The following is a 16,286-nucleotide window of genomic DNA, read 5'->3' on the forward strand; positions in this document are numbered from 1 at the left end:
CACCGGTATGATGAGAAACATGAACCCATTAAGGTTTCCTGTTTATAGAAATGAATTATGCATGACTTTAGTTTATGGAGGCACTCTGTAATGGTGCCTGTGGGAAGCGGACGCCACGTAATACGTAGTCCCGCTACACATTGGAAACGTTGGTCACTCAATATCTACGGTATCTACAATAGTGCATATCATGCATGACAAACAGCAGTGCGCATAACATTTGGGCCGTGGCCCTCACATGAGCACCAGTGGTTGTGGCTGGATGCTCTTTTTTTTTCTGACCCCAAGACCTCATAGATCTTTTAATCCATTGAGAGAATGCAGAAACATGTCATGTTGCCAGACAACATGTAGACCAGCTCATATTTTTGAAAAGCAATATGGTAAAATTGTAAACTATAATTATTGGTTCCACAAAAGAGAATGTTGACTTAAAACGCCGTCCAATGCCATCAGTGACTGATTTATATCACATTTAAGATGTCCATTAAAAGAAAAGCCATTGAATAGGTTATTGTACCAAAATTCCATCACAAAATATCTTAGCGAAATCTTCTTGTATCGTTCAAGAAAAGCGCTATTTCATTTAGTGGCGAATGGTTAGGCCTTAAATCGATACGTATCGTATATGTTGTGTTCTCCTCACCTCCTCGTAGTCATCGCTGACCCACATGGGAATTGGCGTGCCCCAGTAACGGTTCCTGGAAACGGCCCAGTCGCGCGCATCCCTCAGCCAGTTGCCGAAGCGCTTCTCGCGCACAAAATCGGGAACCCTGCAAGAGATGTACCAAATCAAGAGTGTTATGGTCACTCAGAGCTCCTTGTCAAAAATCCCAAACAGATATATCACTCAGGATCCAAATCAAAGTGCTTTGCTCGCAAAAAGTTCTATACTGAGTCCTACCAAGCCAGCAGCAATGGTAACAAAAAGTGACCCGCCACAACAAAATGAGTCACAGTGACCCATTTCTTTTTAAAAATATATATTAAAAAAAAGGGAGGTTTTGGCATAATGAAAATGAGAATGATCATAAGTCTCCAAAGATATATAAACCACTGCCCTATACTACTCATTACATCATTTTTACTCAGTACATCATTTCCACAGATATGTAGATGTGACACACCCTGTGAGCTGTATGCCTTTGAGACACTAATCAAGGAGGATCAAAGTGACAAGGATGCCCATATGTTTGGCATTGAAACCCCCCCCCCACACACACACACACACAAAAGGGGGGGGGGGGGTTGAGAAATAATTAAGTTCCGACTTATTAGCAATGTGTTGTCTCCAAATGGAAAGTCGGGGTACGGCGGTCACGGCTCACCTGTTTTTTGGTCATGTGACATTCGCAAGCACATAGTACACTGCGGTATTGTGCAAATGCTCCACGGCATCATGCCATGGATGCTGGTGGCGCACAAGGTGGGCGCAACAAAAAAACTTTTGTTTGCAGCATATGTTCACTAGAACTTGTTCCATGTCCACAATAAACAGAGAGCCTGTTACAGGGTCAATCAAAGTTCATCGCTGGGAGTGCAAGTTTCAATTTACTGGGCAGTTGCGCTTTTGGAGCAGTGCACAAAAAAAGAAATGATTATGAGGACAGTGACAATCAGCATACCAGAAGAAAAACGGACTGAAAAATCGCACACATTCTCACGCCAAGCATCACCATAATCCATGACCAATGTGCTTAATATGACAGGAGACTACAGTTGATTTTCAAATTTGTAACGGCATGACGACTCAAGTGAAATTACCTCAAAATTCAGAAGCAAAAATGACAAAGATGCACCGAAATCGACACTTTCAAGCTGCAAGCAGGAATCGTGTCACATTTATGACAACATGGCGCTCACTTCGAGTGGAGTGGATTGTAGATAAGCAAATTTTAAAAAAGCCACTTTCAGCTCCAGAAAAAAAAAATGCAATATTGAAGTGATGGACACAATGTTTGAAGGTAAAAAAAAAAGAGGAAATGGCAGCTAAAATTAAGCAATTCTCCCTCTCAATGCTATTCAAATTTATCTTAAAACAGAAGTGACGTTTAATTTTAGTTCATCGTCTTATTTTTAATATTACAGTTATATAATGTCTCATGGTCTCATTGACTTCACTTTTTGTGGCCTTATAAGATTTTAAATAAGAAACACATGAGGGGGCTTTTTTGTCTACTGTCTCCTAATAGTTTACTTGTCTTCTTCTTTCTATTTTCTCTCTTCACTGTGCCATGCAGTGTTGCTCAGGAGTGCAAGCTGAGATGGTGCTGGTGGTGGTGGTAAGGGGGGGGGGGGATAAATTGTCTTCGGCATCCACCCACGAAGCAATGAGTTCATCAATTCCCATTTGTAGCAGGCATTTCTATTTAGGCCCCTAATATATCAATTTAATGATTTTTTTTTTTTTTTGCCACTGCTGCTCACCAAGTCCCTGTAGTGCACTCCTCCCTTTTTCTCTTGCGACATGTAGGCCGTTAAGTGTGCAGTCTTGTGCAGATTTCTCCAGTAATTATAAAAACCACAGGACAATGTCCAGCAGGGAACACAGCAGCGACGGAAGAGGGGAATTTGGAGGTTTGGGTTGGGCTGCTCGATTACGAAAAACATATTAATCACAATTATTTTAGTAATAATTGAAATCATGATTATTCAAACGCTATTTTTTTTTCCTGGTACAAAGCAAAATATATATATATATATATATATATATATATATATATATATATATATATACATATATATAATATGAATTTGAGTATGAATTCCTTGTATAAACAAACATTTTACTTTTATACACTTAAAAATTGCCATCGAACAATTGACATCTAAATATACAATTTCAATAGAACGCCCACATTTTTAACTCAAGAATACTCACTTTAGTATTTGACATTGTAAAAGCAGTACTATTTTATGGTTTATTTATATAGTGATATATATATACTCTATATAATAATTGCTTTTTAGGATTCGGACAAATTTGTAATCGTTGAGTGTAATAATCGTCATCGAATTTCGATTAATTGTAAAGCCCTAGTTTTGAGTATCATTTATTATATGATTCACAATTAAAAATGTACTTAATCGTAATACCAGTAACATAAATTTCAACATGAAAAGCAAAATGTATTCATTTTGACATCCAATCCCGATAACCAAACTGCTTTGTGTCCTAGACAATTTGAGAATCAACCAACAGCATCTCTGCTGTTTGCTGCCAAATGATGCTCTCCAATTTGCCCCAATGACTTCCGGTGTAGCGCTTTTCTACCGAGAAGCGCCTCACACCTGTTAATGTGCATCTGAAAAGTCAACAAACAGAACACTCACTGGAGTTCAGGCATTTCACCCCAAACAGTAAGAAAGTGTGTAGTTTTATATTGTAGGTAGGCAGGTTGGTTTAACACGAAGGAATTGAGGAAGGTGGACTCAACAGGACAAACAGATTCGTCTAGTTGTCATTATGTCCAGCCGTGGTATGCAAAGTGCAGCCAAGCAACCTTGCACTGAAGAGAGGAGCACTCCTCCGAGTACTCGTTAGGTCGGAAGCTGATTTACTCAGAAGAAGGTCCTAATAGATACTTAGCCCTCGCCTGCCCGCTGCGCCAATGCGAGACAAGCCGAACAAATGACTGTGGGGATATGATAACAAGCACTTTGCTTTCTGAAGGGCTTTTTTTTTTTTGGCCTCTGATCAACGAACACGAACGTGATCTGAAAGCACACTGAACACGAGGAGGATTTTCCTTTTTATGAGGATGCTGATGAGCCGGCAATGCTCCCTGACAGACAATCTTGGCGGAATTAAAAATCTTCACGGGAGCAGAAGTGGTGCGTCTAATCAAAAAGCGTCCTTTCAATTATTTAACGGGCGCTGGAGGAAAGTTTTAATTAGAAAGTTGCAGAAGAGCGCATGTTTGAAGGCCTTAAGCGTGTCAGCTTAAATCCATCATTATGGAAATTGTATTATCAACATACTGTATATGGTTGGGGTGGGTAATACATACTGTAGTCATCACCTTTACAACACAACCCTGAGTTGCAGCCGTTTAATTTGCCAACCTCTCTTACACCAACACACCTAAATACCTCGTAAAATTAAATTTTCATTATTTTTTTTCCGTGTGGGGAAAAATTATTTTTTATAAAATTCTCCCATCAGGTCCTCAATTAACATTTCATCTAAGTATTCATTTTCTGATGGGAAACATCCCCAAATCCCATTTTTCATGTACTACATAAAAATATAAATAATGATCTGCTGGTTTGCAGAGCATATTTAAAGTGTTCCAGCGCTGTCACTTCATGTAAAATGCACGTAGAGAAGGTTGGTTGCTGTGAAATTAAGTGTACCGCTATTACGCCACAGGAAATGAATTTATCCTTTACAGTAGTGTGCGTCAGTCTCGCCTTTTCTGTGTGTTGTGTGTGTGTGTCTTCACCTTCCTCGTGGCTAGTCATTCATCTCCGTTTGACAGTCCTATTACCAGCTGCTCAGAAAAGAGCACTGGGAGCACCTGGGGTAATACCACTTGGTCGGTGAGCTTTCATGCAGACGTTTACTTCTACTCCACATTCGGCTGTCACAATTATCATCATGCTAAATTAGTATTTCATTTATTTAACAATATGTACTAAATGTGTGCATTTCTTCATTATAAATCGCTTTGCCAGGAGTGACTTTGTGGATTATTTCTAGTCCTCGTGCTTATTTCTATTGCGCAAGGCGATGGATATTATGAATAACATAAAAGCGCGTTGGCATTAATCATACCAAAAAGCGTACACAGCATGGGGGATTGTTTTGACTTTGTGTATTATTTACAGGACCGGTAGTTGCATTTATTTCTATTAGCCATGGTGCCAGTGATCATAAACAACTGAGAAGTTATTATATGACATCTCAGGTGCACATGCACATGCTTGGCCAGTTTCAGACGATGGTCCACATCCATCAAGTGTGCTAGAGGAGTGGAAGAAAACTAATCTGGCCTGGCCTGGCCTTGTGCTCGTACACCATTCAAATCATGTCCTACCAGTAACACTGTCCGTTGTTGTCCAGAAGCTTCTGCACCATGTGCTCCACACGGACAAACCAACTGGGCACAGCCTTGTAGATCAGGGGGGTGTCGGACCTGCGGGTGAAAGAACCCGTTAAAAGCAAACATATTATATTTGTATGCATTCATTTCTTGCATTGAAACACAATACTTAAAGAGTTTACATTACTCAACTCAGATGGTGAGGGGTTAAGGAATCAAGACTTTTCATATCTGTGAGCCTGCATCTACTCGTGGCTTGACATAGCTGAATATGACACGGCTTAATTAACCCAACTGCTGCTCAGAGAGTAGTTAATGAATTGAAGTTCTGCTAATGTGGGACCTCGAAAGCCTCTAACTATGCATGCACAATGACTTTGAATTGATTCTGAGCTGGAGACCGCAAACCAATATTGACCCTGCGGTACATTTGGACACCGCTAACTGAGAACTGCGACTTCGCAGGAAGTCGCGCGTTTTGCTGCCGCTAAAATAAAGATGTATTTCAATTGTGACCTTTAATTCCTATTATTTGCCATCAGTTGTCACAAGAAGCTAGTCACAGTATGCAAGTTGTCCATGTCTCACCTCCAGCAGAACGGGTAGCTATGTTTGAAAGAGCTGGCGGTGACCAGGCGACCCTCCTGCTTCAGCAACTTGATGATATTCTTGTCTGCATCCTACACCAACCAAAACAGGACATATTTACAAATACATGCATACATGCAATGCCAAAAGAGCGGGATAAACATGGATTCAACACATGAAACAGAAACAATGAGATTCATATTCTCGCTCACACACATAAAATTTGGCATCTATACAAGTGTCTTTAATCAGTATCTCTACACAAACAGCCAAATGTAATTTGGGGGCTTTGTGATGAAATCTGTTCTAATTTCTAGAGGCAAAACACTCACACAAACATATAAGTAATACAAAATATATACTCCCAAGTTTGATATATATGAGCACTGATTTGAAGCAATGTTTTTTTTTCCATCTTTTATTTACCCGGGTAAGGCAAACAAAAAGAGATTCTCATTTGCAATGTTGACCTAGCAATGTACATCTATGCGGGACAAAGTCAGACTTCTGATTGGCTTGATGTATGTTTAGTGCGTTGACTTTTTTTTTTTACAATCCCACAGATAAAACTAAACAAAAACAAGGTCAACTGAGATCAAGCCAAAATAAAATTGACCATAAAGAAAGAATTGTGTAGAACACGCTCACATCGCAATCCCCTTGACCGCAGTGTAAAAGCACTTTTGCACCAAGGTACACTTTGCGAGACTTGGCTCATAATTCCTTTGTCATAAAAACAAACTCTTGGCCTGGATTAACATTTTTTTACAACCAAGCTGACCCCTAACTCATTAAAATGTGTGCGATATGGTGAGTGAGAGGCCTTTCGTTACAGCTACTGAGTGGACAACGGATTTTAGTTACATTGGTCCAAGTCTTTTTAGAACGCAAATACATTTAATAACTTCAGCGACCCCATCTGGCTCAATTTATTCATCTATTAGGAGATATTAACGTAACAAGAAGATAAACTGGACCAGAGGAGAAAAGAAGGTAAATCACACCTCACGAGTGACAACAATCATTCTTGGTTTACAGCTGCCCAACAGGGTTTCAGCAAGAAACCAAACTTGGTTGAAGAGAAGCACTGACTGCAAAAATGTGACAGCTGAAGGAAGTGACTGACGTCACGACGACATCATGAGGTTAACATGCAGGGAAAAAAGGACACGCGATATCGAGTAGGACCAAGGGGACATTACGGCTGCCAGAGATGACAAATGGGGGGAGGCGAGGTGGTGGCAGAAGTCGAGGGGAGGCAATTGCATGGAAGGGAGGCTATTTTCGGAAGCGGTGTCAAATATGACGCAATAGGGAACGGGAACGAGTGCGGAAACAAGGGAATTTGCCGGGAAAAATGGGGCCATGAAGTAGGCAGGGTAAATGATGCGACTTGCCATGGCTGGCTATGACACCATTTCCATAACTGCCGAGCTGATAGTTTATTTGACATGGATTTCAAATTCATTCAAATTATGCGTCGCAGATTGTCGTAGACTGCCAACATTGAATATTTTGTATTTGAAAACCGTTATGTCCTATGTGTATTTAGTGCCTTTAGAAAATGATACCCATCCATGAGTGTACAAGGGGTAAGTTAGAAATTGGGCAACCTAAGGTCAGCATTTTCGCATCACCTATCTCATCTCGTATGAAAGGTTCACATTTGGTGTCATTGGACAAATCGGCAAACGGAAATAGCCAAACCCTAGTTGACCTATATTGTCCGACTGGTTTTCAAAAATGGGTCCAAAACATTATTTTTGTTCGACTCGTGACACACACACCTACTAAATTCCATGCGGTCAAATTTAACATGCTCAGAAGGGATACAGGCACATTTAGTACGATTGTTGGTTAAGTTCACTTTAAGCGTGAACACTATACAAAAAAAAGACATGGACCGGGTTTGACGATGACAACTAAAAGCACCAGGAAATCACAGTATGGAAGCAGTCACATCAGGTAGTGTTTACACATCATGTTTGATTGTTCAAGTGTGACTGCTTTGAAAAGGTGCACAGCAAACAAATGTCGTTAATTTTTTCCAATGTTGGTGAATGTGCTTAAGTTCAGCTCATCTTAGGTTTTCGGTGCCTCCAAACAATCTTTTTAACCAATGCTCAAAAGGAAGTACAAGGCTGACGTGTCACTCACTTTGACGTACTGTCCCTCAAAATCGGTGACCTCTGAAGTGAAGCAGCCGGAGGCGTCCACGGGGCAGATCGGAGCCTGGTCCCTCTGGATGATGCTGTATTCAGTGCACACCCTGTAATCGTCCTACATGGAAAATTGGACAAATATTCAAGCATCGATTATGCTAATTAAGCTCTTTCACATTGGGAGACTGAGTCGTAACAAATGTACGATTATCTCCCTGGTTGCATTACCTTAAGAGGAATCCTTTTCATTATGCGATTCCCCAACCCCAACATATCTCCATGAAATAGATTCAACTTAAAATAAGTAATGAACAAACCATTTTCGTAGGCTGATTCAAAATCATAACGGCACTTCCTTATGACTCCATACTAAATAGCATGTTTGCAAAGCACGAAACAGAACACTGCTGCTGCTTCTATGTGACAGCTCAGTGCCAAGGAGCTGATTGCGCTCCAATTGTAAATGTATTCTGTATTCAGCCTGTCAAGTGGCGCAAGATGGATGGCATCTCGGCGCAAGGACATTAGCATGGGGGGGGGGGAATAATGGAAATGCGGCTACTAAGGGAAAATAAATGCATTGATCTGCCATCTCTAAAATATGTGTATTGAAGCACGATTACAATACTTTACACTCAAGGTCTGAAAGTTGAAACGAGTGGGTGTGGCGGCAACTCAGGACAACACAAAGACCTCTTTTTGAACCAGTAGCAGTTTTTTTTTAGTCAGAAATGCATAATATAATTGAATAGGTCCGTTCCTGATAAAAGACAATTGAAAACGTCAGGAGGACATCTGCAAATTGCAGTGGAACCTCCAAAATAGAACACCCTACAAGTGAACAATTTGAATTTGTCACGATTTGTATTATTAATAGAACAGATTCAAATCCACAAGTGTACTCACAGCTCCAAAGTAAGGGGCCTGATGGACCACTCCGGTGCCCTCTTCCTCCTTGACATAGTTATCCGTCACCACCTGGAACGCTCCTTTCTCACTGCACTGAGATTAAAAAGTGCAGAAACAAACAAGAGATTTAAAGGACTTAAATACATAAATAATAAATGGCAGTATGTGGTTGGGCAGGTAAAAAAAAAAAAAAAAAGAGATTGTTTTCATTTTGGAGCCAATATATAAAACTAGGAGACAGCCACAGAGTTTACTAACCTTGGCAAAGTAATTGAAAAGAGGCTTGTACTTTTTTCCACTCAGCATTTTGCCAGGGAACCTGGAAAGGCAAAGAACACACTTCAAAGTCACATGTCAGGCAACTAAAGTTTTCAGAAAACAATTCAGCAGAAGTTGAAGAAGCCCATCCAAGAAAGCCGTCCATTATCCATCTTCTAGAGTGCTATTCTTCATTACGGGGTGACAGGTGAGCCGGCGCCCATGCCAAGTGATTTCGGGTGGGGCGGGGCACAACTTGGGAGTGCTCGGCAGTCAATCGTAGAGAACATTCAGTATTGACAATTATTTATTCCGCTCCCCCCCAAAAAATTTTAAAAAATGCAGTGTTATAAACTAATCAGCAGTTTGTGCTTGAACGGTTTCCATTTGTACTGCTTGATGCACTGGCTCCGGCACTCCTTTTTTGGGGCACTATGAATCGCCCAAAAACACATTTGATCATTCTCTGATGTTCTGAATGGTCGGTTCAGCAGCGAGCACTCAGAGAATATTTCCAAACGCACCCACGATTAGGGAAAAGACATTTTGTAACGTGAGTCTGAGTTGACCTGCTCTTGGTTTTTGACAAATAAATGTCCCCCAAAAATGCAACTTATATTCTGCACGTCATACTTTTTTTTTTTTCTTCTTCATGATGTATTTTTTGTCTAGTGTGACTTCTATTCATGTTTAGTTGAAATGACAGCAGCTGTTAGTAAGAAGAGCGTCTATACTGCATTCCGTGCATCTGTTCTATCCATTTTCTTCCTTGTAACTCATGTTTTGAGGTTCCCCAGTTTTAAGTTACAAATATTGGCACAACAGATGAAATTCTATTTACTTGCATAGAAATACTCAAGAGTGCTTCTAGGCTTCAAATGAAAGTGATGAAAAGGTTTTATGACGGGTCATTTTAAGATCGATGCTTATTTGCATCACTGGAACACAATGAGCATGGAATAAAAATGCTTGACGACATCAAAAAGTTACATTTTTCATTCCCAAATTATATTCTGCAAACTTTTGGTAGAATTTGACACAAATGCTTTTTGGCATTGTGTGAGGGAGCACAGAGGGACTAGTGTTTAATTATCTACATCTAAAAGGGACGCATGACTCACTCTCTCTCTCTCGCATGTTTGAAAAAAAGGCTCTTGGAGCACTCACTTGTCCAGGATCCTGTACTCGTTCTCTAACTTAAACAGCGCACTCAGCCGGGCTTCCATCATGATGTACACCTTGTTGGTACTGTTATCTGAGGAAAAAAAAAATAAAAAAGCAAAGGCGACCTTAGGCAAAGCTGTCACAGTAGAACAGGTTGATTTAGAGTATTTGCATTCAGGCCGCTCGACATTACTCAAGAAAATGATGCAAAAGTAGTCTTCCAAGTCGGAATTCAACCCACAGGCTTGACATAAGTCCTAAAAACATAATATACATCTTGACTTTAGCTCAGTAATTAGGAAATGATTAACTCTACGGCATTTGCCTTTTTTACGTCGCCACAATTTGATGGCAAATGTGTGATGAAAATGAGCAATGGCCATCGGAAAGCGTGAGGGAGACATTCAACTCAACTTTATTTACAAAGTACTTTCACAACAACTGCAGCTGCAACATAAAAGACAGATAATTAAAATAATACAAGCATAAATAACTAAATAAAATCTTTTCTAATTAAAATATAAAAGTGCCCTTTGCAATGGCATTTCGAGTAGAGGAGGTGCAGAGTTTCATTGCCTCTTGTTGTGTGAAGCTGTTAGCAGATGAGAGGAACAAGATTCAAATCCCCAATAACCGCATGCATGATGTCACTTACGTTTGCTACAAGCCGAGTTTGTACGTAAACAAGCAACTGTAGTTTTCTAACATCCAATAGTTTGTCCAATGGTGAGAAAGATGACATCAATTCTCCGGCCTCATTTAGTCGTCACTCTCGCTTCACTTTATTTTAACACCAGCATTCGGCTTCACGTTTTGGGCGAAGTTCTTTTTGCTTGGAGCTCCTTGCCACTTGTTTCTCGTGGCCTCAGAGACGAGTGGCAAAGTCACATGGAGGCCAATTAATAAAATTCCCCAAATTCTATACGCAGTCAAAACGGCGCTGTTGAAAAAAATGCTACCAATTGAAGCACCGATACTCTCCACCAAAGAACGTCATGGCCAAAAATAAACTGAACGTTTTCTAAAATGACTTGGGTGATATTTCCGTTCGGCTAACGGCACATTACTTAAAAGTAATGGTGCTCCGATCGAACTGCCACTGATCGTGATTGGGCAATTTCTAGGAAAAAAGTATGCGATTACCAATGCCTTTCTTCATCGCCGATCACAAAATTCCATCACCCATAGCTCGTACTTTGCAGCCTCCAGCCAACGACCGACCAGCCTGAATGCACTGTAGCGTTGCACCAGTAACTGAATCCTGTGCATTTAATCATTTGTTTATTTCCTGCACTGTCAATTTCAAATAATGCCTTGCTTTTTTTGTATGGAAATGGGACGAGATGAAAATTTGAATGGAATGTTTTTTAATCTGATTTATCAATTAATCAAAAAACCAACAGACATTGACAAAGACAAAAATCGGCTGTGAGTAGCTCTCAAAATTAAAAACGGACGGTCGATCTCACTCATGAATGATCGAAATCGGCAGTATAAAACCATGATCTGAACACTCCCACTTAAATAATTACTTAGACAGCTAACAAAATCCTAAATGAAGGTTATTATTTGGTTCACCTCACATGAGGAAATTTGTTTTGAAAATGGAAGTCAACTAACGTTACAGGTCATGAATTGCATTCAAATTGGAAGGATTCGCTGAATCTCAGAACAAAGCTGTCCATTACAAAAGCAAATTAAAAAAAATCAGAGAGGAGATGCAAGACAAAGAATACTTGGTCATCCGGCAAATAGTGTGACACTGAACGCTTAGCGGGCATTCCAAATCAATTCTTCCTCGTTAGTGTCTTCTAAGCTGTCTACTGTCGCGACATGTGACTGATGATTTTTCTCATGCTCTGCTTAATTTTTGAAAGCTGCAACAAATGACCCTGACAAGAGTGATTTATGTTTATTGATCCGTGTTTCATGTGTGATAAACAGCAACCATGTTATGCTCGTCTCCGCACAACTGCTAACTGGGGTGTCGAATCCTGCCTGGTAACAACGAGGCCACAGCCGTAAAAAGTCAAGGTCGGCTAAGGACTCCATGGCCGCGCAGTGAGACAGCTCAACTGGCGACAGAGCTAATGGAAGCGTTGCAATCGGGGGAACCAGAAGGGTCCCAAAACACCAAAATTTGGAATTAAAAGGTTTATGGAGGAGACATGGGAACAGCATGGGGAAAAGAAGACGTTCCTATGCGTCGTCGGTGTGACAGATGACTGCGAGGATCGGACCTACGGGGGCTGACAGAAGCCCGAGAGAGAAGAGACACGGCGAACATAAGAGCGACGTCGGGTCAAAAACAGGTGGAGGGTGAAGGCAAACGGGCAGAAGATGTTGGATGGAGACGAAGCGAGGAGGATGAGGGATAAAAAGACTCTGAATTGATGCAAAGAAAAAAAATCATTGGTATTCCAAGGCGGTCTCCCATGCAGCACAGGCTTTGCAGTTACTGAGTCAGTTGCAAAGTGCTTCAACAGTGCCCCCTGCTGTATCTCACTAGCTATGACAAGCGGATGGGACTCATCAAGTTCTCTTAACTGGCCACAACATTAGCTACAAATGCACTGGCTTGAGCCAACGCAACAATGTTCACTATAAGATCCGAATTCTATTGCAAAAAAATAAAAACTACTCATGTGTTTTTGATATTTTGCGCCTCTTACCTAGGACCTTGACATAAGACAATTCAGGGTTGACACAAAGGGCCAAGTTGCTGGGCAGTGTCCAAGGGGTGGTGGTCCACGCGATAAGAGACACAAGTGGATCATCAAGCAGCGGGAAACTGACGATGACCGAGGGATCTTGAACGTCCTGAAACAAGACGTGATTGAAAAGTTGACTTTTTTTTTCTGTCTGCTGTGATCTGCTGCACTGCCTAAGATGCGTGGGCTGTGCGGACCTTGTAGTTCTGGTGGGATTCAAAGTTGGAGAGCGGTGTGTTGCACGCAGTGGAAAAAGGCATGACCTTGACACCGCGATACACCAGACCTTTGTCGTACAGCTGCTTGAACACCCACCTGAAAGCACAAAAAAAAGTTGAACGGACGGGACTAAGGAGGAAAACACAAGTGAATAAATGACCATCAGAGATATTATGCAACAATGAAGTTTAGACTCGAAAGCCAAAATATGATTTGAGGTTCTCAGTACAATTAATGTTTTATAATTACCACAGCACGACTTGGGAATTTATAATTCTATTTCTAGATCTTAAATTCAACTTAATTAAATGCATTGCGCCATGCAATGCATTCTGCAAACCAAAAATATATATTTTTTTTAACAATATGTTTAGATTTGACGTGCGCTATTTGCTGGGAATGGGGACCAGGCCGGCTCGCCACTTGCGAAAATTTATATACAATTGTCTCCTTTTTTTTTTTTATATTATTTTAAGTAAAAAATATCAAATGTATAATTGACCAATTAATCTTTTTTTTTTTGGCTGCCAAAGTTTTGCATCAACATCTCAAAATATCCATATGGGTTGGGCCAAATAAGCCCTGGCGACGTTTGAACCCATTTCCCGAAACAATTACGCGAGATAGTCACATGACCGCGTACAGAAGCAACGTTCTCAAAGCGAATCATTTACGAGAGGCATGACAAGAATGAGACTCGCAGTCCGAGGCGGCATAACAACTTTGGCCACATTTAATTTCTGTTTACCTTCCACACTTTGAAAAAGAACAGCTCTGTCGTGGGCATTTAAGACTATTTATTGTGGCGGAAATTGCCTCCATTTGTTTTATTTTATAAAGATGTATTCGTAATTATAAAGGTGATATAACGTTGGTCAATATCTGACGTTGCACATTCTTATTTTACTGTATATTTTTGTCTAATTGACCTGTGTGCGGATTTAAAAAATATCGCATCAGAAATCACTCACTGGTTACTTAATACTTCAGTGAGTTTTCCTCAAATTACGTACTAAATTCTTTGGAGGACTATTTTTACTTAAATCATTTTGACTGTAAAGTACACTTACTACAACTTTTGGCTCCTCTACCCACTTCCGCTTTGAGTCGTAAGCACTCACATCCCTGAAATTGTATGAAAAATTGTGTTCTTCCCAGCCCAACTTACCAAACAGTCTCCATGAACCACGGGTAGAGAGTCTTGTAATCATTTTTGAAGTCGATCCATCGGCCCATACGATTGACCGAGACCTGGCAATGACACGGCGTTCCGAAGTTACACGTTTGGTAGTTCCCAAAACGCAACAGTCTTACTTCTCACACGCTCTTACCTCCCACTCGTTGGAGTATCTCATGACAATATTTCGACACTGCTTGTTGTACTCGGCGATGCCCATCTTGGCTACGTCATCAGGGCCCGTGATTCCCAAGGTCTTATCGATTTCATACTCCTACAAAACACACAGCTGGTAAGACGGTTCTGGGAGGATATGAGTTGAAAAAAAACAAAAACAATCTACAGAATTATTTACCACAGGAAGGCCGTGGCAATCCCAGCCAAAGCGCCGGTCCACGTGGAAGCCACTCTGATGAGCAAAGCGGGTGACGATGTCTTTGATGGTGCCGGCTAGGATGTGACCGTAGTGGGGTAGACCCGTGGCAAAGGGAGGGCCGTCATAGAAGGTGTACCTGGTGGGGGAAATTGTATCACAATTAAGTGATTGCAATTAAGATGACCAAGTGGATGAGGTTTGGCTAAAATGTTCAAATTGTGAACAAAGCAAAGAGGATGTTTAAGTGCTATGACCGTCAGCTCAAGCCAGGACAAGAAGCCCAACACCTCGCGGCACCTCGCGGCATCAGAGTGATAACGCTAAGCATGCGTGGGTCCAAATACTTTTGTCCAATGTTCGCGAGTGTTCAGGTTCATGACAGATAATCTCTCAAATATACTTTTGTACTGGCCACCAGACAATCATCTGTGAAATATAAACAGCTGCTGGATGGTCTGTTGTAGCGTAGCGCTGGCTGCTTGAGAAAGTGGCCGTGTGTTTAGTATGCAGGGGGCGGAATGGTGGTGACTCATCAATTTGTGAAGTAGAAAAGAGAAGAAAGAGTTGTTTTCTTGGATTGGGGAGTGATGTTGCTTAGAGAGCAGGAATGCTCCGAGGAGGAGGACTGGGGGAAAACACCACTTTGGGGGTGTTTTTTTAGTGAGGGATTAACATTTTAACATCACTAAAAGCACGAGAAAGGTGATTTAGTATGATATGGCTCCTTGAAAATGATGTTCTGACTTCTGTCATGTTCCACATCAGTCAGTCATTTGTGATTGGACAATCGAAGTTGCAGAGGCAGAACTTCCGTGTTAAGTCACAAAGGGATACAACTTTCGGATTTTTCCATTTACAACCATCCATTTGTACATATAATTTTGGCTGCCAGGATGGCCGAGTGGTCTAAGGCGCCGCGTTCAGGACCCAGTCTCCCCAGGAGGCCTGGGTTCGAATCTCGAATTTCCCCATTGTGGGACTAATAAAGGCAATATTATATTATTATTATATTATTATATTATAATACAATACAATGCGGTGTTAAACAGGCCTAAAGATAATTCCACTCGTCTCAATAAAACTCAAGACAGTCATCAACAACTGGTTAGACAAGAAGTGCTACTACGGCTTTATTAGCGGCTGAGACGCCTCCATTCGCACACCTGGGTCTGTTCTTGGATTGTTTGAGGCACTCGTAAAAACAGTCCTTGTCTTTCCACAGCTGCAGGATCTTCTCCTCTTGCGAGGGAAAATTGATGGACTCAGGCACCGGCTCCACCATGATAGTGTCTGCCCATCAACACAAAACGTCACGTTACGGACAAGCAAGCACGAAAATATGATACCAGGTTTTACAAGTGCTTCACAGTCATTCATAAATATTAAAACACAGAATCACAGTTTACTCATCATTTCACACTACTTATGTCATCAAGTGACAGTATCAGTGATAGTTATTGTGGCCACTAAACTATAAAAAAAAACAACATTCTTTTGAACATGAACCAGATGTAATGATTAAAGCCACGTTCAACATGCAATATAACATATAAATGCATTTTATTCATGTTGTATTTAGTTTTAGGAGTGCTATCAAGTCAATCAACTGTCGACTATTTACAGCACACCACGTACTACCAATGTTAATGTTAAAAAAAGAGAATGTCATTTCAAATT

The 16,286-nt window shown here is 40.9% G+C and overlaps 1 protein-coding gene across 2 annotated transcripts in view; it reads right to left on the bottom strand.

The window, feature by feature from the left end:
• iars1 (isoleucyl-tRNA synthetase 1) overlaps positions 1 to 16,286 on the bottom strand; it is a 40,456-nt gene that overhangs the window by 23,811 nt on the left and 359 nt on the right. Inside the window, exons 2-14 of one of the 2 annotated variants that reach the window (XM_088309867.1) lie at positions 15,773 to 15,899; positions 14,589 to 14,745; positions 14,388 to 14,507; positions 14,225 to 14,307; positions 13,035 to 13,152; positions 12,799 to 12,946; positions 10,130 to 10,217; positions 8,963 to 9,023; positions 8,702 to 8,797; positions 7,791 to 7,913; positions 5,634 to 5,725; positions 5,040 to 5,138; positions 647 to 773 (exon numbers count right to left, since the gene is read on the bottom strand). In XM_088309867.1, the coding sequence (XP_088165993.1) occupies positions 647 to 773; positions 5,040 to 5,138; positions 5,634 to 5,725; positions 7,791 to 7,913; positions 8,702 to 8,797; positions 8,963 to 9,023; positions 10,130 to 10,217; positions 12,799 to 12,946; positions 13,035 to 13,152; positions 14,225 to 14,307; positions 14,388 to 14,507; positions 14,589 to 14,745; positions 15,773 to 15,899 (1,439 nt within the window). Of the gene's footprint in view, positions 1 to 646; positions 774 to 5,039; positions 5,139 to 5,633; positions 5,726 to 7,790; positions 7,914 to 8,701; positions 8,798 to 8,962; positions 9,024 to 10,129; positions 10,218 to 12,798; positions 12,947 to 13,034; positions 13,153 to 14,126; positions 14,308 to 14,387; positions 14,508 to 14,588; positions 14,746 to 15,772; positions 15,900 to 16,286 lie in introns of those variants that run through there. The other variant, XM_088309868.1, reaches the window with a different exon arrangement.

Source organism: Idiotropiscis lumnitzeri, chromosome 11, assembly GCF_059441095.1.
Source record: "Idiotropiscis lumnitzeri isolate Australia: NSW breed Sydney's pygmy pipehorse chromosome 11, RoL_Ilum_1.0, whole genome shotgun sequence".
Taxonomy (NCBI): domain Eukaryota; kingdom Metazoa; phylum Chordata; class Actinopteri; order Syngnathiformes; family Syngnathidae; genus Idiotropiscis; species Idiotropiscis lumnitzeri.